Below are 24,794 nucleotides of genomic sequence, written 5' to 3'. Positions count from 1 at the left end.
TGAAATCAGTCCATCCCAAATGTAGAGATACCGATCCAAAGATTCACCTTTTTACCTCCTTTCAAGAATCAGTTCAGTCCAAAAAAGAACTAATGATCCATGATCAGAGTTACATTAAGTTTTAATTTTTTTTAAAGACTATTCATTTTTTTATCTTTAGTTTTTCTTCTAAATTTTAAAGGATGACCAAATTTAGAGGAAGAGGTGATGTAATGTGATGTGATGTGATGTCTATAAAAAGGTTATATAGAGCCGCCAAATATGGAGGGAGTACACGACGGACCTGGCGGGATTCTTGCTTGTCCCGTTGGGTCCGCTGGGTTTCATATTAAACCCGCCGGGCCTGCCGAAATTGTTGGTTGTCCCGTCGGTTCTACGTTTTCTACCGGTTTTCGTAGATCATGACATTAGATATGTTATTAACATGAAAAAATAGTGATAATAACAACAATAATTAACATTTAACAAAATGCGTCATCGCGTAATTAAAATCCCTGGTTCTTGGTCTACTCTACACAAGTTCTCCCCCTCCCCTCTTCATCGCAAGCGGACTACAGACACTGGTGAGCTTCACTACCCGCTATGCAACTGTGTGTGTGTGTGTGTGTGTGTGTGTGTGTGAGAGAGAGAGAGAGAGAGAGAGAGAGAGAGAGAAATGATGAAATGAAATGATATATTAAGGTCTTCAAAAGGCCAAAATGACCTATTGGTGATATATTAACGTCTTCAAATGTCGTGTCTAGAAGGAAGGCTCACACAAGAAGTTTTGGACAAATTCTCACAATAATTCCCACATTATGACTTTACCTCAACATCATGAGCTTCTGTGAGGGAGGCACGGCATACCTAGCTAGGTACGATTGGGGGCAGGGGATCGCCAGCCCGGTGGGGGGGCCGGCGGTCCCCTACCCCCAATCATACCTAGCTAGGTATGCGGTGCCTCCCGAACAAAAGCTCATGATGTTTTGTATTGTATGAAAAACACTGAAAAAGGCTCCCTTTTCTTACATGAGAAAACTTCTAAATCTTCTTGTGTCAGTCCCCTACCCTCCAATGGTATCAGAGCTCAGGAAGAGGGGAGAGGAGTGGAGATTTTTGGCATGCAATTGTGCAGGGCTTGCATGCATGCTTTTCCTATCTCACTCTCTCACTCTCTCTCTCTCTCTCACACACACACACACACACACACACACACTCTCTGTAGCTTGTCCATACATTGCAATAAATCTTTTGCTCTCTCTCTCTCTCTCTCTCTCTCTCTCTCTCTCTCTCTCTCTAGCTTTGTTATTGAGTAATCACGGGATAATTAGTTAATTAGTGTTAGTCGATTTATATTAGCACCCAGCCTATATTGCAGCAACCCAAGCATGAACTCTAAAAAAATCCAACTGAAAAACAACTGCTGTGGAGGACCCAATAAAGATAAGCCAAAGCCTGACACTCTTGCATTCCAATTATCATCAAGAAGAATTTTTTAAGACTCCCTATATACTATTATCCTCTGAATCACTCAAGGGCAGCTTGCCAACAAATTTTTTATCTCTGATTGAACTCTGCAAGACACGAAAAAATGTTGTGCTAAGATCAGATGCCTCTGCTGTAAGATCAAATTAGAAGGAAGGCAAGCCAACATCACCTCTAGTTTTAGGCATCAGCTAGTGACTGTAAAGTGCATCTCCATTCAAACGAAAGGGGGTTTCAGAGGCTTTATTGCAGAGCTTTCTGCTATCAGCAATTTGAGGCACCGCAATTTGGTCCGACTCCGAGGATGGGGAGAGGGAGAGGGCTGACTATTTCTTGTCTATGACTATATGCCCCATGGGAGCTTGGACAGCTTTCTCTATAATGATCGAGCGTGCGTAGCCCTCCACTGGGCCAAGCGCTTCAATATCTGTTTGGGTCTAGGCTCTGCTTTGCTATATCTTCATGAGGAGTGTGACGGAGTTGTTCTGCGTAGAGATGTCAAGCCTAGCAATGTGCTGTTAGATGAGAATTTCAATGCTAAGCTCACAGATTTTGGTCTTTCCAGGCTGTTGAAGCCATTAATGTCTGGGCATGAGTCAATGATAGTGGCAGGCACTAGAGGGTACATAGCACCCGAAATCTGTCGCATGGATAGGACAACGAAGCAATCAGATGTGTTTGCTTTTGGGGCAGTAATGGTGGAGCTCACAACCAGGAGAAAGCCATTGGACAGGCGCCTGCAGCAACATTATGACGAAAACATGCGTCATGCGGATTGGATGTGGGATTTGCATAGCTAGGGCAGGCTTATAGAAGCAGCAGATGGGAGGCTGATGGTAATTTTGACTTTGACCAGATGGCAAGGGTAATGGCCATAGCGTTGGCATGCTCTCATCCAGACCCGAAGCTGCGGCCTTCCATTCGTAATGCCTTGAATGCCATGTCTGGCTGCAGCCCCCTTCCTTCCATACCCACCCTCAGACCCCTTACCGAGTTAAACCCCCTATTGAGCATGTCAGATGCATCTTAAGTAGCAGTTTTGATGCCTCCCATACACGAGTTTGAGTGATGATAAGATTCGACAAACATATATATTCTCCCCTTCTACGCCATCCCAGTATTAACGGCACACTGCCGCTGGCCTCCCTTTGTCTGTGAGTACTCAAAGCCCTTTTCTTCAAACTCAGTTGAAAATTCTCCACTTCAGTTGTTGGCTTTAGCTATTAGGGTTTAGGAATCCTCTTGTATCTGGGCTTTCCCAACATCCTAGTCAAGATTAGATGGATTGTAACAGTACTGAAGCTTAGGCTTCGCATCATGTGCATATTATAGAAAGAGCTTTCTGTCTCAAGATTGCAAATTTGAAAGGAAACAAAATTAAATTGTCCTTGCAGATGGAACCACGAAGATGCATATGTTTCAAGAAGATCATAAGGCACGGGACACCACAGATCAGTTTCATAATATGTGACACCTACGTCTTCGTATTTGTCTCCTTGGTACACGCTAACAAGGGCTGAACTGCATCTTCCACAAAGACATCTTGACTAATCAAGATATGCTTCGTTTGCGGATTACAATGACCAGTGCTCACATATACCGGTTTGTAGTGTAAATTTCCTAGTTGGAAATTGAAAAATGCCAGTTGTAATTCCATAGGACCCTGATTGTCAATGTTAAAAATTGGGCATTTTAGTTATAAACCCTAGCAGACACCCTAGATTTCCGCATAAATTCTGGTTGTCTGACTGCTTTTGCCCATTAAAAACATGGCCAAGAAAATGGGTTCTTTTTAGCAATGATGTGACCAAAAGCTATCACCATGTGGACTCTTTGAAGTAGCATGCCTGTACTTAGGATTGGCTTGTAAACTCCTTAGATTTCTATTGAGGTTGCCAAAGTTTTTGTCACTCACTAGGAGCACGTAAGACAGACGTAAGTCTTAGCCACCACATTTTCCTGCTAAGGGTTGTCGCAGTCGAGGTTTGTCGAATGAATGACTTTGGTCCAAAGAGCAGCTGTTACAGTTGGACAGTTCTGATATCAAGAAGCCAAAGTTGAACCCAAGCTTTTTTCTGACCAAACTTATAAGGTACACTTGTGGAGGCGTAGCAATTCATCATGCATGATCTCTCTCATCAAGCTGCAAAACACAAGAATGTTTACACTTTGATGGACGCAAAAACAGGACAAAGAAACCCCAGTCACTAATACCTTTCTCACAAGAGGCAAAACCTTTTGAGCCCACTCATCCCCCCATCGAGAACTTGAACCAGAAGCTACAGCTCCGCGCTGCAGCTCACTTAAAAGCTTGCAATTATGAGGAAAACCTTTGAATAACTCCTACAAAGAGGTTCACATAAAAAAAGGTCATGAATAAAACCCTTATCAATGCAATCTTTGAATACCTGTTCTAATAAAGAATATGCAAAGTAGGATTGGGAGATACTCTTCTGTTGAACCCATGCATTATGCTGACATACAGGTGGTCCCTGAGCGATCAAGCTAGGTGTCAAGGACCAAAGAGGGCCTCTGCCTCATTGTACAAATAGTGGGTGACATGCGGGCTATATCTCACACCTACCAAAAATTGGTTTGCTAGCTGTGATGATGTCTCAAACAAAAGACCATTTTCGCCATCCCTTACAAGCTCATTGATACTACAAGTAGAAGAATCCACAGTTAGTATATCAAGATGAAGTACCATGACAAACAGAGATTCGAATGCTTCACATGACGATAGAAGACTACCATGAGTATGAAACAGCACAAACTGGCAGACCACATCCAAACATGTCCACCACCTGAAGCACAATGAAGGAGTAAGTAAACTGCATGAGGCACAACCTATATTACCCACATACTTGGATGAATCCAGGAGAAACTCCCTTACCTAAACCTCACCAGTGGGCATAGAAATTAGGCATCAATATATGCTCCCCCCCCCCCCCCCCCCCCAACCCCACCCTCATGAATACGTGCACATGAGCGTCAATTGATACAAAGGTCTGTGAACTGACTGTGTTGTTATATTAATTTTTCTTATCTAATGTGTTGTTCAGTGCTAGGCTTTCTTATGGATATTCCACCTTGCACCTATGGAGTCTTGACAAAAAAATGATTTAGACGGGCATACAAACCACCAAAGTTTGAAACAGTTAACACACTATCGATTAGTCATAGCTATCTTACTTTCATAGGAAGATCTAGCCCTGAAGATGACGTATGCAAACAAACTCCAAGATCTGCTGAGCCTGCATACAAAAAGCATTAGATCACCTTCAACGTTCCAGACGTAGCTAGTAGCCACTAGATTTTTAAGATCAACATTCTTTTTCCTGCATTCTTATCTGCACAATGCAGTACCTGCCTGAAAACACACCTCCACTTACCAACATCTTACCAAGTAGAAGAGAATAATCCCTGGCTGTCACCCACATGGTCTGAAATGAGACACGACTAAGTCGTAATTTCTGCATCTTTTTCTCATACTCTTCCTTCAAGGGTCCCTTTCCTTACCATCAAGGAAAGAGTCAAGTTCTACTTATCAGTATATTACAAACAAACAGCATGCTATCAACACAAGTATACTTGAACAAAGGCAAAGACAAACCGGTTACAATTATATGAATGGATGGAAAGGGATCATTAGCTATTATTGCTTCAGAATCGATGCCTATCAAATAATCTTCTCCTAGAAGGGCATTAACACGACGATCATAGAGCACAGCTGCTTCTAGAAGCTTATTAAAATCTTCATCAGCTGTCCTGAAAAACAAAAAAGGAAAATAAAAAACCCTTATAGAGGCAATGCCTGATGAATAAAGAAACACCTGTTTTAACAACTACAAACTAATGACAGTTACAGCTCATCTAATTGGTGTCTTCCAACAGACTGTAGAGTTAAATAATGTTCCCAAATTCCCTAATATTTTGTTACCATTAATGATGCATTGCTGAAACTGAAGAGCTTGTTAAGTGTCATATAGTCCCTACACCTTTACCAAATGCAAATTGTGAGGTTCAACACTATGAAAGAACACTCATAAATCAGCTCAAAATCCGTAGGCTTCCTTTCATCCACAAACTAGAATACAAGGACACTGCTTAAATCAGTACAGAAGCCCTAGACAAAGAAACTTTTAAGTGGTTAATAGACCTACCAGCTCGCACTGCTTATGATGAGGGCCGGCCTATTTCGCTTTAACATGACCTTGATTGGGTCCGACCTTTGTATATCACTTTCAGAATAGGGTGAGCTGCTTGTAAAGAGCGTAGAGTTTACGTGGTCATCACTCACTGCAGATTCCACTAAACCAGAATGACCCTTGATATGGTGCAAGCCCAGCCTGAGGAAAAGCTGCAAACAAGCATTTTAAGTAAGAAGTAACCATGAGACAACAGTGATTGTTGAAAACAACCCACCTCATGTCTCTCCTCGATTGACGTAGGATGGAAGTGACCCGGCGCTCGATCGTACAAAACAGTGGCCCTGCCCATTCATACAGTCAAGCAGAGAAAAGACAGTAAAGACCTTCACTGCAGCCAAACAAACAAGATCCATGCTTACTGTATGCCCCAGTTTTGTGCAAGCTCTTGCTGCATAGCCTTGGTAACACAGATATGGCCATGTCCCGACTTCCCAAACTTTCTCTCATACCTGACAAAAATTTCAAAAAGTCAATAGCAGACAATGTAGAGATGCCTTTGGAAAGCACTAACAGACAATATAGTTTATGGTACAAACTAATAGTGCTTGACTACGGATGCAATATCCTTATTGGAAGCAGGTATGAGATTCAGAGGAAAAGTTAACCAAAGACAGCCTTGGGAAGGGAATATGCCTTGCCTGAAAAATATGAAACAAAAAGGACTCGGCCAAAAGGAAACTGCAAGCTCTAAACTTATTAGAAAGCCTTGATGATAGCAATAAGTTTATCTAGATAATTGTTAAACTGCATCTGCCTCAAGAAAAGTGATAGGCACCTGCAAGAACTATCCTTGCATGCTCATAAATAATTCACTTCAATTGGAACTTGAAATGACATTTACCACTCAGATGGTTTGTAAGAACCCCTCTACTTACTATGAATGCATCTTTACAAGTGGATGCCTTGTACCAAGAGACATGCCAAGAAGTGTGTATCCAAAATTATGCCAATCAATGATGACAGCAGATTTTCTAAGCCAGCAAGCCCATCCAACAACCGTGAATGTTGGTATTGAGGGAGGATTCTGATATGCAATACAACATATATCAGGACAAGCATAATTGTAACCTCATGAGAGTCGTCACAGCAGCACAATAATTTGAACTCGACAAATTGTTCCAGTAAGATGTGTTTCAATAAATGAGACTATAATATCAAACAAAAACCACATACAACAATGATGTCACCTTTCAAAAAAATAACCAGATAGATCATAGTACATACAAAAAGGATACTCTTTATTTGAGTTGGGTGCAGGTAAACAACAAAAGCCCTATTATTTCTGGCAGAGACCATAAACAGAGTTCACCCTCAACCTTATTGGCTCTATCCCTAAGTTGGATAAAATTTATGGCAGTTTCAATTAAAACCTCCGCTAAGCACCCTCCATATAAGAAAACTGGCTAGTCTTCATCTTACACGCCCAGATTGACATAGGATGGAGCTAGTCAGCTTGATGCACTTCCCTGAGCATATAGATGTGCACCCATTCCCCCTAGAGATAGAGCTTCCCCCCCCCCCCCCCCCCCCAAGCACCTCCCCCGTAATATACCATGTATCTTGTATGCACTCACACACAAATCCTAAACCTCTCTAGCTAAACAACATGACAAGAAGGGCAACTTGCTCTTCTTCAATGTTCCTGCACTGGATACCCTCTCAGGGCTGCAGATTCTAATTAGTGGGCTCTCACACAAGCAACCTCTTTGCATTTTAGATGGAGAAATGCTCTTCCAATACCAGTTCTCACAATGAAACCATACAGGATAATATTCTGCATAAACAAAATTTCAGCACCAAACTTCCTCTATACGTGCTGTCACAAAGTGATGACACGGCATCACCGACCTGAAGGACTTGCCAAGAGGACAAGCGGTTAGACCTGAAAACTCTAACCTAGAAGAACTGTAAAAGTTGTGGTCGAGGGGCCTAAAAGGGGGTTAGGATTTTTCAAACCTAACCCACCAATGTGACCGACTTGAAGAGCACCAGCCGAGGGGCCTAAACCCTAAAATACAAACACATGAAGACTGAGCAGGATTTCCATACATTATGCTAACTGATGATGTGGCAAGCTGTACGGACTTCTGCGTTTTGTGTTGGCTGTTTTGGGTAATTTTGAAAGCCTAGCTTTTAAATGCAGTTGCTTTTGGTGCCGTCTGCTTTTGGACCATAGCTTTTCGGGCTCTACTCTTGGGCATCCCTTGTACTGTTTCTCACAAAGTGATGATGTGGCATGCCCAACTAGAAGAGAGATGGTTGAGTGTTCAAGAGAGACTAAACTGACCAACTTAAAGAACTTATGAACACCGGCCGAGGGCATAATCCTAAAAATCCCAAAGCCTGAACTCTGAGGAGGATTTCCGTAAAATGCGCTGACATGCTAACGTGGCAGTCAGTACGGAATTTCTGTGTTTTGCACTGCTAGTGCCAGGAGACAAGCTGTACGGATTTCCGCAAATTATGCTGGCTGCTTTTAGGAGATCCTACCGCTAGCTTTTGAGAGCAAATGCTTTTGAACTGATTGCTTTTGGGGGCTTTGCTTTTAGGCTTTTAGGCAACCCTTGTACTGTTTATAAAGAACCCTTGGGGCCTCACTCTGCAGAGCATCTGGACGCAGAGTCTGAGAGCAAAGAACACTCGGGAGTTGTACTTTGCTGTAAGCAATAATAAAGAAATACCGAAAGCGGCGCCAGTCTTTGGGGCCAGTGCTTCAGGGCGCGAAACTCTGTCGTGCCGTGTCAACTCTCTCTCTCTCTCTCTCGGGTGTGTGTGTGTGTGTGTGTGGGTGTATAACCTTTCTATCACCCAAGTGTGGTAGATTGGTTATGCCATTTCCCTCTTGGATAACAGGTCTTGAGTTCAACTCTCCTCGTCGGCTAGATCTTTAAGGTCTCTTGGGATAGTTTCCTACGATGTTAAAACTCTCTTCTTCTCGGGGGGGGGGGGGGGGGGGGGTGTGCTGATAAAAGAGGAAAATGGTATAACCTTTCTATCACCCAAGTGTGGTAGATTGGTTATGCCATTTCCCTCTTCAATAACAGGTCTTGAGTTCAACTCTCCTCGTTGCCTAGATCTTTAAGGTCTCTTGGGATAGTTTCCTACGACATTAAAACTCTCTTCTTCTCGCGCGCGCGCGTGTGTGTGTGTGTGTGTGTGTGTGTGTGTGTGTGTGTGTGTGTGTGTGTGTGTGTGTGTGTGTGTGTGTGTGTGTGTGTGTGTGTGTGTGCGCGCGCGCGCTAATAAAAGAGGAAAATGGTATAACCTTTCTATCACCCAAGTGTAGTAGATTGGTTATGCCATTTCCCTCTTGAATATTAGGTCTTGAGTTCAACTCTCCTCGTCGGCTAGATCTTTAGAGTCTCTTGGGATAGTTTCCTACGACGTTACAACTCTCTTCTTCTCAGGGGTGTGTGTGTGTGTGGGTGTGTGTGTGCTAATAAAAGAGGAAAATGGTATACCCTTTCTATCACCCAAGTGTGGTAAATTGGTTATGCCATTTCCCTCTTGAATAACAAGTCTTTAGTTCAACTCTCCTCGTCGACTAGACCTTTAAGGTCTCTTGGGATAGTTTCCCACGACGTTAAAACTCTCTCTCTCTCTCTCTCTCTCTCTCTCTCTCTCTCTCTCTCTCTCTCTCTCTCTCTCTTCAAAACCCTAAGGAAGCTTCAAGCGCGTCTCCCCCTGGGCGAGGACGGCCCTGTGGGGAGGCGTCACTGCACCTGCGCCGCCCAAGAACCGAGCCTAAGACCCGCTGTCGCTCCCGCCGACCTGCCAAAGGCCCGGGCTTCACTATAGCTCTCGCTGCTGTCGCTCCTGCCGACATTGACATCAACCTCCTGCCGCTCCTGCCGACACACCTACATACCTACATTCCTGCACAGAGCCCTGCTGTCGACCCGACTACACAGAGCTCCCTGCCGCCGACCCACTACACAGAGAGCCATTTTCTTAATTTTCTTAATTGAAATTAAGCCTAAGCCCCTACTTTAAACTAAAATAAGCCCTGTTTTCTTGTCCGAGTGCCTACCATGGACACTCGGGCCTCATCTCGAGGGAAGCCCACGTTTGCCGGCATCGTGGCAACACCCCCAAAGGTGGACAACATGGCCCGGCTGCAAAATGAACTCGACAGACTTTGCAAGGAAAACAAAGCTTTGAAGGAAAGGCTCGCAACCATCGAGTCTCGACTCACCAGAGTGGAAAACTCCAATAAGGGAGAAATGGAAGAGAAGGAAAGCAACCCAATACGGAGGTAGACATCACCCTCATAGAGAAGGTCAAGACTCAAGTGCAGGATGCCATCTTCCGCAAAGTTGAAGATCGTGTGGCGTCCACACTACGCGAACCACAGCGACAAGATGCTCTTGCTCTCAATGTTCGCATCGGCGGGCTCCCGAGTGATTGGCAAGAAAGGAGGACCCCAAGTTCCACGAGTCCTTCGATCGCATCCGAACAACAACCCCCATGATACAATGGGATCCGGCAACAATCACCACTTTTGCTCACGAGCATCACACCAACCATGCAATTCTTACCTTCAAGACCAAAGCAGATCGAGTCAAGCTCCTTGAGCAATCGAAGCTTCTGAAGGACACAAAAATTTGGTTTGCTGAAGATCTTACACCCACCCAACTCAAACAGAAGAAGGCTGAACTCCAAAAGATGCGAGAAGCGCGCACAGCAGGGAAATGGGCAATGTATCAAGGAGGTAAAGCCATCATCCAGCAGTTCAAAACTCCCAAATCGGCTCCCTCCTCCTCACCTACCTCATCTTAGGTTTTGTTCATCCCACCTTATCTTTTTCACCCTTTTTTCTTTTTCTACCCTTCGATGGACCCTCAGTCTTTAACTGATATGTATCAGACGAAATCCTTTGTACTGTTTTGCTTCTGGTCCCATAGGTCATATATGACCTCCGTGGACGATAATTCAATCTCTCTCTCTCTCTCTCTCTCTCTCTCTCTCTCTCTCTCTCTCTCTCTCTCTCTCTCTCTCTCTCTCTCTCTCTCTCTCTCTCTCTCTATAAAGATCTCGCCGAAGCACGATCAAGCAACACACTGGAAGAGGGCGAATTGCAACCCTCAGTAATCAAAGAAATCAACACGATCAAGGAGCAAGTACGGGCCATCAAAGAGGGAGAAGAGCAACACAAAGGGATGACGACTTCTTGGGTGGATGTTCTTACCAAAACTCAGCAGAAGGCGGATGAAGCCGAGAAATGGATCGAGGTGGCCAAGAAAGGAAAAGGCAAGGAGATAATGTCCACGTCCACACCCACTATCATTAATCAGACACTAGAGGAGAAGCAAAGAAGACGTGTGCACGCTTTACATGTGAGAATTTGCGGTCTTAAAGACAAAGGCAATGTGGAAGAAGAGGTAAAAGAACTCATGGCCTTGATGGGGGTTCATGAGCCGACGCACACAAGAGCCTGGAGAGTGGGCAACATAAAGAAAAATGGAAGCAGTGGGGAAACCTCAAAAGAAAGGGCACTCATCCTCCGTTTTTCCTCCATGGAAGCGAAGAAGTCCTTCTTGAAGAAAAGGCCAACTCTTAAAGAGACGGGCATTTTTCTTGGGGATGATCTTATCCTCTCGCAGATCGCTCATATGCAAGAAGTAATGCCGGAGATTAGAGCGGCAAGAGGAAAAGGCAAGATTGCCTTTTACCAAGATGGAAGAGTAGTAATACTGGAGCGACGCTCCACATGACGGTGCGAGACTTATGGGACCACACTCAAAGTGGTGGCCTGGAACTGTAATGGATCCATCCGTCTTGGAGTGGGTGCTTTTGAGGATAGCTTTACTGGAAGAGACATCATCTTTTACTCTGAGACACACCAAGCCCTTGAACAATCCATGCCTCACATCAGTGGATATAGATGGGGGAGAGCTTACAGACAGGAGACACGCTCAGAGCATAGAGGACGGGGCTCGGGGGGAGTGGCAGTGTTATTTAGAGAGGATTTGTAGCCATTGATACATATAGCCCTCAGGGATGAGCAGGCTAGGTACATGTGGGTGAGATTGAAAGCAGAGACAGGCAGATATCTCTACATTGCTATTTGCTACTTTCCCCCGAGTACGTCGGTCTATGCATCACCCAGAGGACAGTCCCCCTTTTCTATTTTGGATGATGACATATGGGAGTTCTCTAGAGATGGTGACATTATCATTCTAGGGGACTTCAATGCTAGGACTGCCCATCACCAGACAGTGTTTTATGATACTTCAGAGGAGATGCTGAGAGAGCTAGATGTTGTAGAGACGGGCCTATCCACACTATCACACGATGCGGAATATGCTGAGTATGGGCGACACTTGATAGACATGGGCACCGCACATGGACTGGCCATCTTGAATGGCCTACAGAGGTTTCCTGCTTCGGGAGGCTTCACATGCTTCCCACACAGACATGGAGCCAGCACAGTGGACTATGTCATGGCACAACCAAGCCTCATCTCTAGTACCCAGGACCTCACGGTTGGACCCAGACCTGTTGGTGTGGCAGTGGATCATGCTCTTGTATCGCTGACCATTTCTTTTCAGTTTAGTGTAGCACACAGGCTACAGGCAGCAGCCCCTACTTGCTACACCTTCACACGGGAGATGGACTCTGTATACATAGATGGGATCTACAGACGCCCGTGCACAGAGGAGCCAGGGTGACCTCTGGAGGAGCTTACTACTATACTCACACAGACACTACATGATGCAGCAGCAGAGGCATACCCACATACCCAGCCTGAGCAGAGACGCCGTTTGGGGAACATGCCCCAGAACAGTTGGTATGATGAGGAATGTCGGGACACTAGAGCTAGACTTCAGAGGGAGGTGCTTTTGAGGGATATCACTCATAGGCAGTCACAGATTGACTTCCGACGCCCAGTGCGGTGGAAGAAGAGGGCATTTTTGGCTCGCCTAGAGCAGGATCTATACCAGCTATTCTTGAGTCAGGACTCACATGAGGCGTGGAGGCTCTTTCATGAGCACCCCCCCCCCCCCCCCCCCCCCCCCCCCCCCCCCCCCCCCCCCGCCATCACTTCTACAGAAGCCTGGGGCCAGTATGCCATCTTTGTACACAGTTCCTGAGCAGCCCCCCCTTCCCGACCCCCCCGATCCATGCCCACACACATGTTTTTTTTTCACCCCGCTGAGATGGTGAGGAAGGCCATTGACAGGATGAGGACTGGGAGAGCATATGATCATGATGGCTTAGTCGCTGAGCATTTCATGCATGCCAGAGATTTACTAGCAAAGCTTCTAGCAGTGATGTTTAAAAGTGCCATGTGTGAGGGCTTGCCTGATACCTGCAGCCTATCTACTATTGTACCTATCTTCAAGTCGGGAGACCCTATGGAGCCTGGGAACTATCGCACTATCATGATTGGACACACATTGGCACGGTTGTACGCATCTATTCTTGAGCAGCAGCTAAGTAGATGGGCAGAGAGGGAGGGGATGCGCGCAGCCGGGCAGGCAGGTTTCAGGAGGGGTTTTTCTACTCTTGACCATATCTTGACACTCAGAGCCAGCATTGAGGAGGGCAGATCGCGTGGGAGACAGATCTATTGCAGCTTTGTGGATTCCGTAAAGCATTTGACACAGTGCCCAGAGCGAGATTGATGCGCAGATTACAGCAGATGGGATTACCCACAGAGCTCATTTGGGGGGTCATGGCATTATACACGTCAGTAGTGGGGCATGTACGCACCCCAGAGGGTCTATCCACACCGGTTTACTCCACTATTGGGGTGAAGCAGGGCTGCCTGCTCTCTCCTACTCTATTTGGTATGTATGTAGATGAGGTTTCTGAATACATTGAGAGAGATGGTGATAGAGGTGCACAGCTGGCGGGGACATGGATTCCACTATTGTTATATGCTGATGATGTTGTTTTGATCTCTGACTCTCCGAAGGGGATGCAACTTCACCTGGATGCTTTGCATAGGTTTGCCCAAGAAAGTGGTTTGTCCGTCAACCTTGGTAAAACCAAGGTCCTGGTATTTAATACCACCCCACAGTGGATCAGGAGGTCAGCACCCGCCTTCACATACGTCCAAGAGAAGGTGGAGTATACACATGCTTACACTTACCTTGGAGTGGTTTTTAGTGGGCCAGCATTTTCATTGAGGAGGGCAGCAGAGACTAGATTGACCAAAGCCCATGCAGCATTGGGTAAATTGGAAAGAATGTGTTCACAGGTTCAGTTTCACGAGCCTCGGACGAAGCTCTGGCTCTTTGACACTTTGATGGCTTCTGTATTGCTCAGCTGAGATTTGGGGACCTTCACTGGACCATCACGGGAGGACAAGCCGCAGTGATGGATGGGGGGACATGGAGAAGCCTCTGGTCTCTATGATCTCACGGCTCATTAGGGCCAAGACTTCAGTACCACGTGCTATTATACGAGCAGAGCTAGCTACCTCCCCACTGGTGGTTGAGGCGCTCACTAGATCTGTCTCCTTCATACACCGCATGTGGGAACTTCCCAGAGACAGATATGCACGCCTTGCACTTGAGTCCTCTCGACAGTTAGGCATGCAGGGAGATACAGCATGCTGGTATGGGGAGATGACGTCATGGTTTCAGGCGCATGGGTTCAGCATAGACAAATTACCTCCTTTCCAGTACTCATTGGATGCGCCCTCTCTGACTCTTACACACTCCGAGATCATCAGGCTCATTCACCACGACTTGACTCAGCTAGACACCAAGAGGACATGGACGTAGCCAGTACAGGAGCTAGGCACGAAGATGGCTTTCTACGGAGAGCATCTCCTCCAACTTACGGAGGATGGTTTTGTGACGAGTCCCGGATACATGGACACTCACTTGTCTCATGGGATACGATGTGCTATTGGCCAGATACGCACATCTTCACACCAGCTGCGGATCGAGAATGGGAGATACAACGGAGTACCAGCAGAGGCAAGGACATGCTCCTTGTGTGACATCGAGCCTGAGACAGAGTTGCACTACACATGCCACTGTCCCGTCTACTACGAGATACGAGGCCGCTTCCAAGTTCCATTGCTTGTTCAGAGAGGGCTTTGGACCATTCTCTAGAGTCATGCGGTACGAGAATCAGAGATACCTAGGTTTGTTTTTGCTCGAGCTGCGCAGACACAGAGAGAGCTTGATGAGAGGAAAGACTAGCCAGTCTCAGAGACAGATCACAGACTTCTTTTGAGCTGCCACTGGACACCCGGAGGAGTTACTACCACAGCAGAGCTCACCGCTTTACACCAGAGGCATACTGATCAACCGAGCGACTGAGCTGAGGAGATCCAGACGCCCACGACTGTGGAGGACTACACAACATCGACAGAGGCTGCATCAGAGGATCCGGGTCACTTTGCCTCGACATGCACGACGCCCGGTCAGACTACTAACCATGGAGGAGATTGATGAGATCCACCAGCGATCGATGCTGGATCCCCTGTGATCTAGCTATCCCAGCTAGCTGTTTTAGCTGCTTGGTCCACACCCAGCAATCTAGGATCTCATAGTATTTTATTTTGTCATTTTGCCATCTTGTTACTCTGACTTTGTGTCAGATCCACCACATTGTAACTTTCTGGTCTCATAGGTCACTTTGGTCTTTTGAAGACGTTAATATAACAATTCATTTCATTTCATTTTCTCTCTCCCTCTCTCTCTCTCTTTCTTCTGGGAGCATGCCCCAGAATACTTGGTATGATGAGAAGTGCAGAGAGATGAGAGCCCAGCTTCAGAGGGATCTTCTTTTAGGAGTCATCACTTACAGACAATCTCTGATTGCTTCCCAGTGCCTTGTGCAACGTAAGAAACGAGCTTACTTGGCCCAAATGGAGCGAGACTTGTATCAGGTGTTTTCAGGAGAGGCATGGCGATTCTTTCATGAGCACTCCCCTCCCCCAGTGATTACTTCTCCTGATGTGTGGGGCCAGTATGCCTCATCGTTATAAACAGTTCCTGGATAGGACCCCCTTCCAGATCCTACAGAGCCATGCCCACCTACCAGCACCTTCTTTACCACTGAGATGGTAAAGAGAGCCATTGACAGGATGAGGACCAGCAGGGCATATGATCATGATGATCTAGTAGCAGAGCACTTTATACATGCTAGAGATATGCTGGTAGAGGTTCTTGCAGTGTTGTTCAATCGTGCCATGTGTGAAGGGTTACCTGAGACTTGGAGGTTGTCTACTATTGTGCCTATCTTCAATGCAGATGATCCTACAGAGCCTAGAAATTACCGCACTATTATGGTTGGGCACACATTGGCACGGTTGTATGCATCCATTCTTGAGCAGCAATTGAGTAATTGGGCAGAGGGTGAGGGTGTACAAGCAAAGGGCCAGGCCGGTTTCAGGAGGGGTTTCTCCACTCTTGATCATATTCTGACACTCAGAGCCATCATTGAGGAGGGCAGGTCACATGGGAGACGGATTTATTGTAGCTTTGTGGATTTCCGCAAAGCATTTGACATGGTATCGAGAGCTCGAGTGATGCACAGACTGCAGGAGACGGGGGTGCCCATAGTGTTGATTCGGGGGATTATGGCTCTATACAGATCAGTGATGAGACATGTACGCACTCCGGAGGGGATATCTAATTTAGTTCAGACACCTCATCAACATACATACCAAAATAGAGTAGGAGACTATCATTCGAGCAGAGCTAGCTGCCCCTCCTATGGAAATTGAGCCGCTTACCAGATCAGTCTCCTTTGTGCACAGCTTGTGGGATACTACTAGAGATAGATATGCTAGACTGGCCCTTGAGTCTTCCAGACAGTTAGCTCTTGAGGGGGACATGTCACAAGACACGCACCACGTGCCAATAGAAAAGAACATACTGAACAGACTTTTAGCACTTCAATAACACCTGAACTGAGAGAGAGAGAGAGAGAGAGAGAGAGAGAGAGAGAGACGACACGCGACACGGAGTGGCGGAATTCCACCCCAGAGAGTATTGGCCCCAAACCTTGGCGCCCTTTCGGTATTTCTTTATATTGCATCAACACGGTACAAGCAGGTACTCTAGTCTCTGCACTTTCTCCAAGAAGCATGCCAGAGAATGAGCCCTAACCTCATATTTAAAGGCCCTTGGCCTGAAAAGCAGTTACAGTGAAAAGCCTTCAAAACTGAAAAGCTTCTAGTCCAAAAGCAATGCCAAAAAGCTGCCAGCGCGTTTTGTGGAATTCCGTACAACTACCATGTCAACAGTCAACGCAAAATGCGGAGCGTCCATACAGCTGCCATGTCATCAGTTTTTTTGTGTGACTATGTGTGGATCCTGCTTTATTTTATGTCACTAGGGCCCCATCGGACGGGGTCCCCTTAAGTTGGTAGGACTTCTTCTTCTGTTACTTGTTCTTCTTAGGGTTTAGGCCCCTCGGCAGGATTTGCAAGTTGGCTCCATTCTTCAAGGCTTTGACACATCAGCAGTTTGTGACATCCCCCCTTCTTGAAAGAAAGTAATCGTCCGCGATTACAGCATATCTGCAAAACAACTCAAGTTAGCTCAAAATTTTCCGAGGGTCATTCTGAGGGACATTCAGTTTGCTCTTTTTGTTAAGGAGTTAGCTTCTCCTTTCGGCTCTTTTGATCAAGGAGTTGGCTTCTTCTTTCGTCCAGATTAGAACTGTTGATATGATGGCATAGTAAAATTAGCCATCACACCCAGACCACATTGATCTTCCAGTGGTATCTTGATGCACTAAAATTACATACCCAAGCAATGTCATCCAGTTAAAAATATTCAATAGTTGGCACATCACAACACAAATGCTTACATATGCATGTTACAAGACACAACAAACAGCGCCGTTGAGCACTCCTCGGAGACAAACAGTCTGCAGTATGAAGCTACTCAACGACTACCTCGTCACTCCCCCCGCAAATAACCTAAAAGGTCCGGGCCATGAGCTCAGAGTACTGTACAACCAAACGCTCCCCAGATCGTAGTCTGCGTCGCTTGGAGGTTCAAGCATACAACCAAACGCTCCCCACGCATCGGCCTGCGTCATTTGGAGGTTTTCTAGCATACAACGAAACGCTCCCCAGACATCGGCCTGCGTCGTTCCAAGGTTTTCAAACATAGAACAAGCTCCCCAAGCATCGGCCAGTGTCGTTTCGAGGTTCAAACAATACCAAGACAGTATTTCTAACTTCTCCACCCGAGAGTCAAATCACCAATCATTGAAGCAAGTATTTAAAACCAGAGTCAAATAATTCAAATCGGCACCAAGATAGGTTTAAAACAGATAGCATCCATTTCAAACAAACTTCTAACAATACTTTCTCAAACAATGTTCAAAAGTATCTAACTAGAAAACAACTAGAGAGGTCATTCAGGCATAGTCACAGGGGACGCCCTTTTTCGAGCTTCCTGTCCCCACTTGCCGTCACGCCCTCTTTTTTACACTAAAAATCCATTTGAGCCCCGTCCCCCGCTCCCCGTCCCGGAATGCGTCCCTTGTGACTATGCATTCAGGGCTTTGTTCGGACAACCGAACTTTGAGGACAATTGGCTTGCCCTTCTGCATCACGATGATGGTTCGGTTCCGGACCTGGAGAGTTGCATCATTCTTGTCGTGCCAGGGCATGCCCAAGAGAACGTCGCAATTGCCCAACTTCATAATGTGGAAATCTGCTTTTCCATGATAACCTTGTTTAGTCACTGGAAGTGCACCAATGAGCGGTACCACTTTCTAAGTTTGCCCCGTGGCTAGCTCAGCTTCAATTTCTCCACCCTCTGCATCATAATCAAAGTGCATCTGCTTCAAGAATTCTGGATGGATGAAGTTCTCCATAGCTCTGGGGTCAAAGAAAATAAGGGCTTTCAAGCCGTTGACTTTTCCATAAGCTCTGCATAATTCATTAAAACTCTCGAGGTGTATACCATAAATATCGGGTACTTATCCAATAGCAGGTCTAGCCTTCTTGGCCAGAGGTGGCCCCGGGGATCTTTCTGAGGTGGGATTGAGGACGTCGAGGCTCGCTTAGGACATGTATTGAATGTATGCCCTGTTTGGAAACATTTGAAGCATCGGCCTTCTTGTAACAAGGCGTCTCGTTGACGTTGTGTCAGACGAGGCCATTGAGGTTGGTTTTCACGGGATTCTTGAGAATTTGTTCGTTGTTGCCGGGAGTTCTTGTTAGTGGCCGGAGGTTTTTCTGTGGTAAACTCCAACTTTCCTTTCATGAGCTTGTAGCCGACCGTGGCATGGTCCATAAGCTCTTGCATGGTAGAGACTTGCTTGGAGAGACAATATTCCTGCAATGGTGATGGTAGTCCAATGGTGTAGCGCTCGCACTGGTCCTCCAAGGAAATGAACTTAAAGAAGGACACCGGAAGGTACACATCGAGAAACCTTCGGTTATAGTCATCCATGCTTTCAGTGGCAAGTATTTTCAAGTTGCCCCACTCTGCCATAATCCGGACTTCAAAGATCGAAGTCATGTAACTACGTGCAAAAACTGTCTTGAAAGCTTGCCAGGTCCTAGGAGCATGCGGTGGTGTCGCGATTGAACTCTACCATTGCATAGCATTATCTTTAAGAAATCCCGCTACTCGAGAAATCTTGGATTCTTTTGTATAGTTCCCCAAAGCATAGATGTTGTCGAATTGTTGTAGAACTGCAATGCTTTCTTGCGATCTTTCACCCCGGAAAAAGTGAAAATTTTGATTTTCGTGCCGCAATCTTTGAAATCTTTGGGTTGGTTAGGCGCATATCCCGGGTATGGATAATAAGGGTATCCATATGGGCTCCAACCATTGTAGCCTAGTGGCGGCGGTGGTGGGAGGTGGTGGCAATGGTGGTGGCAATGGCGGTTGCATTGGATCAGGGTCAGATGGCTGCACCATATTCCTGAAGACTCCCCTGATCAAGACAGACGGCTGAGAAGGTTGCCGGTTGGAAGCTCTCATACTTTCTGTCACAAACTGGTGACGTGCCTGCCGAGTACACACACACCCGCCCTGCTGAAAATGATGATGTGGCAGTTGCAGTGTACGGAAAAAGCTAACGTGGCATGACTGTACGGAACCCCGCGTTTTGCGGCACACTTCACGGCAGAATGGGGCTGCTTTTTGCTATGCAAAAGCAGGCTGAAAACTCTACACTAGTGCTGCTTTATTCTACGCAAGCTAGGAGAGAGAGAAGGCTTAATTTGAATTGCTTTATTTTTAAAAGTTGCTCTATTTGAGAATGCTTTTAATGGGCAGCTTTTGGGACTCTGCTTTTGGCAACCCTTGTAACTCTTTATAAGTGTGGTTTGGGCTCCCACTTCTCAGAGCATCTGGACGCACAGTCTGAGAGTGAGACCCAATCACTCCCTTGTACTTTGAGCACAGATTTTACTACAAAAAGAAATACCGAAAGAGGCGCCAATCTTTGGGGCCAATACCTCTTGGCACGGAACTTCGCCGGACCGGTGTCGAATCAAATTGTGAACTGTTTTGAAGTGAATTCCTGTCGTGTCGTGGTAGATTCTTGACTTGGAGTGTCCAAGTCTGTTACAGTGGTATCAGAGCGCGGCCGATTTCTCTTCTACCGGGAAATCCGATCCTTTTTATGCGGCACTTATGCATTCAAGCAAAGGACAATCAACTTCCTCTGCATCCGGAGATGTGGAAAGAGATCACGAAGAAGATTCATGCGAGGAGTATGGTCCGCCTCGGCCTACTCAGGCGGAGCTTGAAGAGATGGAACATCGGAGGTTGGTCGATGAGGCGACAAAGTTGATGATGAATTTTGCGAAGGACCCTAAACTTGCAAAATTTTTCACCCAGACCTCCTTCGACAATGTGCACTCACAGTGACGGCAAACCATGGAGCCACCCCTCAAACCGGCGCTCAAACAACCTCCTACGCCAAAATGTTTACAAAGCAAGAATTAGAAGAGGTGGTTGATGCACGGATTAGCCGGCTTTTTGACACACAGAACAAAGCTCAAAAGCACGACAAAAAGCAGAAGAAAGGAATTGACTTCCAAGTTTATTTGGGTCGTCAATCTACTTTTGCCTCGGTAAGAAAGCAGAAGAAGCGTGTGCAATTTGAAGGAGTACCCAGTTCTTCTTCTTCTTCTTCTTCTTCTTCTTCTTCTTCTTCTAACAGTTCTTCTAGGTCTTTTGACTCCAGCGAAGCAGACAGAAAAGGAAAAAAGCGAAGCAAAAAGCAATGCTTTGGAAAGGGCAAGAAAAAGGCAAAGAAGCCTAAGTCTCGCCCAGTTTCGGACAGTTCTACAGAGGACTCGTCTTCGGATAGTTCGGACTCCGACGGCAGCAGATTTTATGCAAGGAAGAAGAATTTTTATGAAGCCAACCAGAATGACTTTCTGGAAGATAACAGCAAGAAAGTCTGAGAATTTAAAGAAGGTGGACAGTCAATTAAATTTGACACCTTTTCTGGATTTCGAGATGCTTCGAAGGCTTTGGCCTTCATACAGCAGTTTGACATAGATTTCTCTAGAGGACATTACTCAGAGCACTCCAAGATTCGGAGGGCTACCTCTTACTTCACGGAAAATGCTTAAACTTGGTGGTCCACTCTTCTATTGAACAAGAAAGCACCATTTAAATGGCTGAAATTTAAAAGGCTTTTTATTTCTTGATGGCTGACTCGGGAGTACGAGCGCGACATACGAACTGCTTGAAACCATCTTCGGATGACCAAGAAGGATACATTGGACGCATATTGCGAGAGATTCTGGAGCTCTTTTCTACCAGCTTCTTCATTTAAGAAGATCTCGTTCAAAGAACAGATTGAGCGGTTTACCTTGGGACTTCCTACAGAGATCCGAGATCACTGCTTAGAGCAAAAATCAGATTCCATTCAAGAACTAATGAGTCATGCGAAACGGGGTTTTGCGATTCATTCAGGCAATTTGACTTACCCACAGATGAGATCATGACGCAGAGAACCGAATAGACTTCTAGCAATGAAAGTAGAAAGAAGAAGAGTAACCCAAAAAAGAAAGAAAAGGATGCACGACCCCAGCTCACTCTGCGAGAGAGGGTCAGCTATATCAAAGAGGGGAAGTGCTTTGGATGCGGGGAAACTGGGCACATCTCCGCACGGTGCCTTAAACAGACACTGAATGAACAGGATGAAGAAAGGTCAGAGAGTTCGAAAGCAGCTGAGGAACGTGCCAAAAAAGGCAGATGAAAGTAGAACTGGTACCACATTGCGTGGGGCCCGAACCGAATCAAATGAATGAAAGTACAAAACTTTGCTGCTTTTAGGGCAAAATGAAAGATCACGAAGCCCTCTTTTTCTTGGATGAAGGAGCCAAGGCCAACTTCTTTTCACTTGAATTGGCGACTCGATTTGGAATTGCGCCCAACGGGCTGAGGCCACAAGCGGAGTTAGTTCTAGCGGCACCCGGACGAGATGTTGCCATTACACGGATCATTGGCAAACTTCGTTTGCAATGTCACAGGTGTTTAGGGCACGAGGATTTCTACGTAATTCCCTTGGGAGGTTGTGGCATCCTACTCGAAATCCCTTGATACCACAAGAACAACACCGTGATTGACTATCGGGCCGAGAAAGTGACTTTGACAAATGAAGGACACAGAGATTGTACTTGATGAACTTCAGTTTCTTTACTCGACTTTCTGGAGAGAACTGAATGATGATTGAAGGTTGAATATGTTTTGACCTGAATGAAGAATGCCACGATTTTTCTTCACACTCATGCCGATTGCTTTTCAGAGGGCCTGCCAGGCACGTTGCCACCAGCTCGTCCTGAGGATTGTACCATTGATCTGAAACCTGGAACCACACCACCGAACCGGCCACCTTACCGTGTGAGCCGAGCCCAGAGATACACTTTTTGGGACACTTTGTCTCAGCAGCAGGAGTGCAGTGGAGACTATCCGTGATTGGCCCGATTTGAAGAATGTCCATGAAGTTCGAAGCTTCTTGGACTTACGTTCTTACTATCGACGGTTCATCACAAAGTTTGCAGAGGTTGCTTATTCCTTTGCATATGTTGACACAGAGAGGAGTCCCTTTCTCGTGGGGACCCACAGAGGTGACTGCTTTCAGAAATTGAGACGGAATTTGACTACAGGACCAATTTTGACTTCGTCGGATTGGCAGATGTAACAGACTTGGACACTCCAAGTCAAGAATCAATCGCGACAACACCAAATAACCACTGCAAACAATTCAAAGATCACAATACATTTGCACTGGCCCGGCGGAGTTCCGTGCCTAGAGATATTGGCCCCAAAGACTGGCGCCCCTTTCGGTATTTCTTTTTGTATTAATCAATTCAAAGTACAAGAGAGTGGGTCGGGTTTCACTCTCACACTCTGCGTCCAGATGCTCTAAGAAGTGAGGCCCTCACCACTAATTTAAAGGTTACAAGGGATACCCAAAAGCAGAGCCCCAAAAGCTTGAAAACAAAAGAAAATTCTCTCTCTCTCTCAATGAGAGTTAAAATAAAACAATTCAACTCTCTTTCTCTCATCCAAAATCCTTGCGTAGTGAAAAGCTAGGATTTGCGTCGCTCATTAAAAATAAAAATAAAAAAAATCCACCTCCGCGATTTCTGGAAATTAGGGTTTCTGGCAAAAATTAGGGTTTGCAAGAATTTTAAGGTTTCTGGCAGAAATTAGGGTTTCTGCTGTCCGTAGCCACGTCATCACTTTGTGACATACCCCCCTCTCTAAAGCATTGTAATCAACCGCGATTACGCCCGCAAAACCGACAAAAGCCATAAACCGTCTTAGAAGACACTGATTGTTAGTACTTACGTACCAGGAACACACAACTAGCACATGTACAAAATCGACAGTCACATCTCACGACATCACAGGACATCACCATACATCACAGGACATCACTTGACAATCAACATTCATTCAGATCTTAGACCATGATTTATCGGCAATGTAGCTAGCAATCACATCTAGGTCCAATCGGGACCTCATCGATGTCCGATTGACTAACCCCTATTGCAACCATGTCTATTCGAGATCAATCAGACCAAAATGTTGCAGTCATTTCGTCTATCAGTTCTTGCACTCAATAGAAGTCAAGAACAAATAGTATCTTTATCAGGAATTCCATTTCATAAAGTCATCAAGCAAAATACTGTCAGCTCTCCGTATCCCTGAAACTCAAAGAGACATCAGTGACTTTAGTATCAATATCGAGGCATCTGTTGACAAAGGAGCGGAGTAACTCCCCTCTTGTGCATCCCACTGCACCAGATCTTCGGCCAAGCTGAATTTCTGGGTTCCGTTTGGAGTAGACTATGCCAAACCAAAACATCGAGGTAAAGTTTCACAATCCGAGGAGTATCTGCTAGGTCCTCCTCCTCCATCCACTTCGCATCAAATGCAAATGCAGGATAGTTCTTGAACTTAACCAAGAACCGCCTTCGGACTTTACCTTTTTTCGTGTCCTTATGCGCCAAAATCTGTTCAGGAACAAGGGTCTCCTCGTTTTCTTCCACTTTGGGTTGCTCATCAGGCTCCCCATCATCAGGCACATCACCCTTAAAAGGTTTCAAGAGACTCACATGCAATGCATTGTGAATCCTCCAAGTATCTGGCAGTTTCAATCAGAAGGAGACATCATTTATCTTTTCAATGATCTGGAAAGGTCCGTAGTATCGCATACTAAGCTTTGGAAAAAGCCTCTCCTTACCTTTTTCTTTCTTAGGCGTGCCTTCTCAAAACGTAAGAGCACCCAATCATCCTCCTTCAATTTCAAGTCACGACGATGGGAATCCGCTGCCTTTTTCTGTCGTTCTTGAGACTTCTGCAAAGTCTCGTGAACCTTGGCAAAAGCCGTATCCAAATCTCGCGAATATTCATCCGCTTCAAATATCTAATCTTTCGTGCTTAGGAAGGATGGAACCTTCGCAGCACTTTCAACAATCTCAAATGGCGTCTTCCCCGTCGAAGAGTGTATCTTGTTATTGTAGGCAAATTCCACCAAAGGTAAGTTCTTTTCCCATTGAGTCTTCTGATATGAGATACAAGACTTAAAAAAATCTAAAACCACTGAATTGGCAATCTCAGTTTGCCCGTCAGTCTGCCAATATTCTCCCAAATTGCCTTCCAAAACAAACTCATAAATCTGGGGTCTCTGTCGGAGACAATCGTC

General features: G+C 45.7%; 1 protein-coding gene and 1 pseudogene across 3 annotated transcripts in view; one reads left to right on the top strand and one right to left on the bottom strand.

The window, feature by feature from the left end:
- The first annotated feature begins 1,811 nt into the window (after positions 1-1,811).
- LOC147460219 (putative L-type lectin-domain containing receptor kinase S.7 pseudogene) lies at positions 1,812-2,264 on the top strand (annotated as a pseudogene).
- Positions 2,265-2,861: 597 nt separating this feature from the next.
- The window catches only part of LOC147460218 (UDP-glycosyltransferase TURAN-like), a 98,590-nt gene continuing 76,657 nt past the window's right edge, over positions 2,862-24,794 (bottom strand). For 2 of the 3 annotated variants that reach the window (XM_086511306.1, XM_086511304.1), the window contains 10 exons: positions 6,035-6,124; positions 5,890-5,956; positions 5,628-5,824; positions 5,078-5,232; positions 4,868-4,978; positions 4,657-4,718; positions 4,216-4,268; positions 4,049-4,124; positions 3,679-3,807; positions 2,862-3,607 (listed from right to left, as the gene is read on the bottom strand). In XM_086511306.1, the coding sequence (XP_086367432.1) occupies positions 3,584-3,607; positions 3,679-3,807; positions 4,049-4,124; positions 4,216-4,268; positions 4,657-4,718; positions 4,868-4,978; positions 5,078-5,232; positions 5,628-5,824; positions 5,890-5,956; positions 6,035-6,069 (909 nt within the window). In that variant the 5' untranslated portion in view covers positions 6,070-6,124 and the 3' untranslated portion in view covers positions 2,862-3,583. Of the gene's footprint in view, positions 3,608-3,678; positions 3,808-4,048; positions 4,125-4,215; positions 4,269-4,656; positions 4,719-4,867; positions 4,979-5,077; positions 5,233-5,627; positions 5,825-5,889; positions 5,957-6,034; positions 6,125-6,550; positions 6,687-24,794 lie in introns of those variants that run through there. The other variant, XM_086511307.1, reaches the window with a different exon arrangement.

Source organism: Adiantum capillus-veneris, chromosome 4 (assembly GCF_014529385.1).
Source record: "Adiantum capillus-veneris isolate H3 chromosome 4, ASM1452938v2, whole genome shotgun sequence".
NCBI lineage: Eukaryota > Viridiplantae > Streptophyta > Polypodiopsida > Polypodiales > Pteridaceae > Adiantum > Adiantum capillus-veneris.
The sequence above is the reverse complement of the archived record's forward strand: the minus strand, read 5'-3'. Positions and strand labels throughout refer to the sequence as shown.